Here is a 2,667-nt window from a genome sequence, read left to right as displayed (position 1 = left end):
AAACAGTCACTCCGAACCGTGCATAGATATGTATGAGATGAGCTTTGTGGCTTGGACTGAATGAAAGGGGGTCAAATTGAATTCCGACGCAACCCACCAGGCAAAAAGGACAATGACGAGCCTGCGTAGGGTATCCAACTTGATCGGTGGTGATGAGAAGAATTTGCATATAAGACGACCTGTGCAATATTGATGGGGTAGTCATCCAATTCAACCAGAGCAGAAGCATACAATATCTCAATCGCCTTACTTTTACCTGGCAGCTTCAAGCGCTATCGAACCACATTTGTTCATCACAACTACCTATCACAGCTTCCATCACAATGTCTTTTCCTTCTAAGACAACGACATGCTCTCCCACCGATCTGCCACGCTACTCCACCACTACACCACCGCCATACTCGGCATCCGATGCAAACTCCATAATCTCAACGAAGTCAACATCGAAGAGTATTCTGGCAAAGGTGCTAAACCGAAAGCGTATGTAAATCTACTCTAGTGAACTGAGAACATTCTAACGCCGACAATAGCATCTGGAACAACATCGCCTTCAAGTAGCCAAGCGCAGAAGGAAACAGAAGAAAAAGAGACGAGAGCTGCTGCAAGAGCAGTATACTTTGCTGGGCGTTAGATAGGTTACTATCATTCGAGAGAGGAACATCATCCGGAGCATTGAGATGTTCGTTGTGAAGCTTTATGGGTGGGATGTATCGTATGCTCGTAGTATACGGCTAGAGCATTGAAGAAGCCATGGCAGGCCTATGCAATATTGTGTTTCGCCTTTGGTGTCCGTCGGCGTCTGGTGTTATGTAGTTTGTATCGCGTATTCAACTCTTTGTCAATGTAGTATCCTCGACCCGCTTAAAATATGTCCTGGAGAAGTCAGTGAACCACGTATCTGCCTATGGCCGCTCAGCTTACTGTATTGTTCCACGTTGCATTATCCAACCAGTTCAAAAAGTCCTCCGACTCAGTCGGTATAGGTTCCAAACCCTCAATCATGGGCATGTCGAAGAAACCCTGCCCCGCTCCAGTCATAGCTGCGGCATCATCGCCATGTTCTTGCCCACCATTAACTGGAGGCACGTAGTTGAGAACTTCTTCGAGAACTAGCGTAAGCATCTTGTTAAGCTCGCTGCATAGCTTGTAGTTTCCGTCGCCGGGAAGAACGATCCACTCCAGACATGAAGTCAGCACGGAAAGATTCCGGATCACATCTGCTCGAGATATCGTGTCAGGTAGTGGTACGCCTTCAATCGTGCATCTTCTAAGCTCAAGTGCTAGGACACCCGCGGCTGGAGAGCAGTAGAATAAGATGACGGTGGGGAAATGGCGACGAGTTTCGTAGTCGCCATTTTGCGGCTTGGTTGAGATAAGGGACGTAACCAGTAACTTTAGCGACACTTCCAATAGTGCTGGGAGTGCTTGTTGCGTAATCCGGTGGAGGAGACGCTGCGTCTGGAAATGGACGTGTAGGTAGTCTAGGTAGTAAGCGACTAGTCGCATGGCTAGGCCAGGACCACGCCCTACCCAGGCAGCCTCTTCCGTATAGGTGTCGTATCGAAGGTGCGTTGGCAACGCGTTCCACCATGTCGTACATTCAGCCGATATCGCCCTGAGCGTGTTAGCCAAATGTAGAGAAGAGGTCACGGGCCAGACGTACTCCACGTTCCGCACGACTTCACTATCCTTTTCGCCAGCCAGGCTTTGTTCCAGCAACCTCTCTTTGAATACAGCAAGTTGACATCGCATTCTGCCGAAAGTAGCAGGATGAAGGTGCCCTTCGGTGTTCCAGCCCGCGCTATCCAGCTTCGAAAGCTCAGCATTCAGTACTTCCGGATCTTCCGAGGTCACAGCCTGATCGCTAATGTCCAACAACATCTTGCGGTCACTGTACCTCCAGCCCATCATCGGAGGTCGTCCGTAGAACACCGCCAGGGTCTTGTCGGAGCGATATACTGCGGCGTAGAGGCGTCTTCTGAATTCGCGCATGAAGAATGGTTCCGCATTGGTGCCATCTACGTTGCAAGCTTCGCAATGTATGCCTGCAGCGTATAGAGCGGAGACACTGTCGCCCATACGCCTCCATGTGGCGTGATCTAGACGGGTCAGCAATTGTGATGTAGCCCTCAGGAGTATAGATTGACGCACGGTTATCTCCGTAGAAGCTACTGACTACCATTAAATTGATGTAGACGACACATGTCATAAGCTCGTTGACGGCGCCGTGTGTTTGGCAGATGTTGATGCACGTATTAGTTGCGTGCATTATGTCTTCAATGAACTCTTCCCTGTTCATTTGCTTGCCGTCTTCTAGAGTGAAAAGAGCATCATTAGGTGATGTATATTGGGCGTTGGAGCCAGCAACCGCCATTATCAAGCCCAAAATCTCCCACCTCAAGTTCTTCCCTGTGAAGAGAGTGTGAAATTCTGATGGACGCATATCTGAGGGTATTTTCAGTGGTCGAGAGGAGTTCCTTGTAATCTCTGCGTATAGAGGATATGCGTGATTACCAGCAGCTTGGAGCTGTTCTATGTCTTTGCGTAATTGCGGCATCGCGGAGAGAATGAGTGGGCCAACAAGGGCAGGATCTTTGTGCATATCGAAGTACATATCAAGAGATCTTTCAAAGAAGGAAAAGGGTTGAAGCGTAGAGACTATCGTAT

The 2,667-nt window shown here is 49.0% G+C and overlaps 1 protein-coding gene across 1 annotated transcript; it reads right to left on the bottom strand.

Annotated features, from left to right (window-relative positions):
* Positions 1 to 861: 861 nt before the first annotated feature.
* ALTATR162_LOCUS7923 (uncharacterized protein) lies at positions 862 to 2,443 on the bottom strand (the record flags this gene model as incomplete). The annotated part of the gene is made up of 4 exons (XM_043315551.1): positions 862 to 873; positions 922 to 1,615; positions 1,664 to 2,099; positions 2,152 to 2,443. The coding sequence occupies 4 exons, from the start codon at positions 2,441 to 2,443 to the stop codon at positions 862 to 864; spliced, it is 1,434 nt and encodes a 477-aa protein (XP_043171486.1).
* Positions 2,444 to 2,667: the final 224 nt, after the last annotated feature.

Source organism: Alternaria atra (assembly GCF_907166805.1).
Source record: "Alternaria atra isolate CS162 genome assembly, contig: 28, whole genome shotgun sequence".
NCBI lineage: Eukaryota > Fungi > Ascomycota > Dothideomycetes > Pleosporales > Pleosporaceae > Alternaria > Alternaria atra.
Note: the sequence above shows the minus strand (reverse complement) of the source record. Positions and strands in the feature narration are given on the sequence as shown.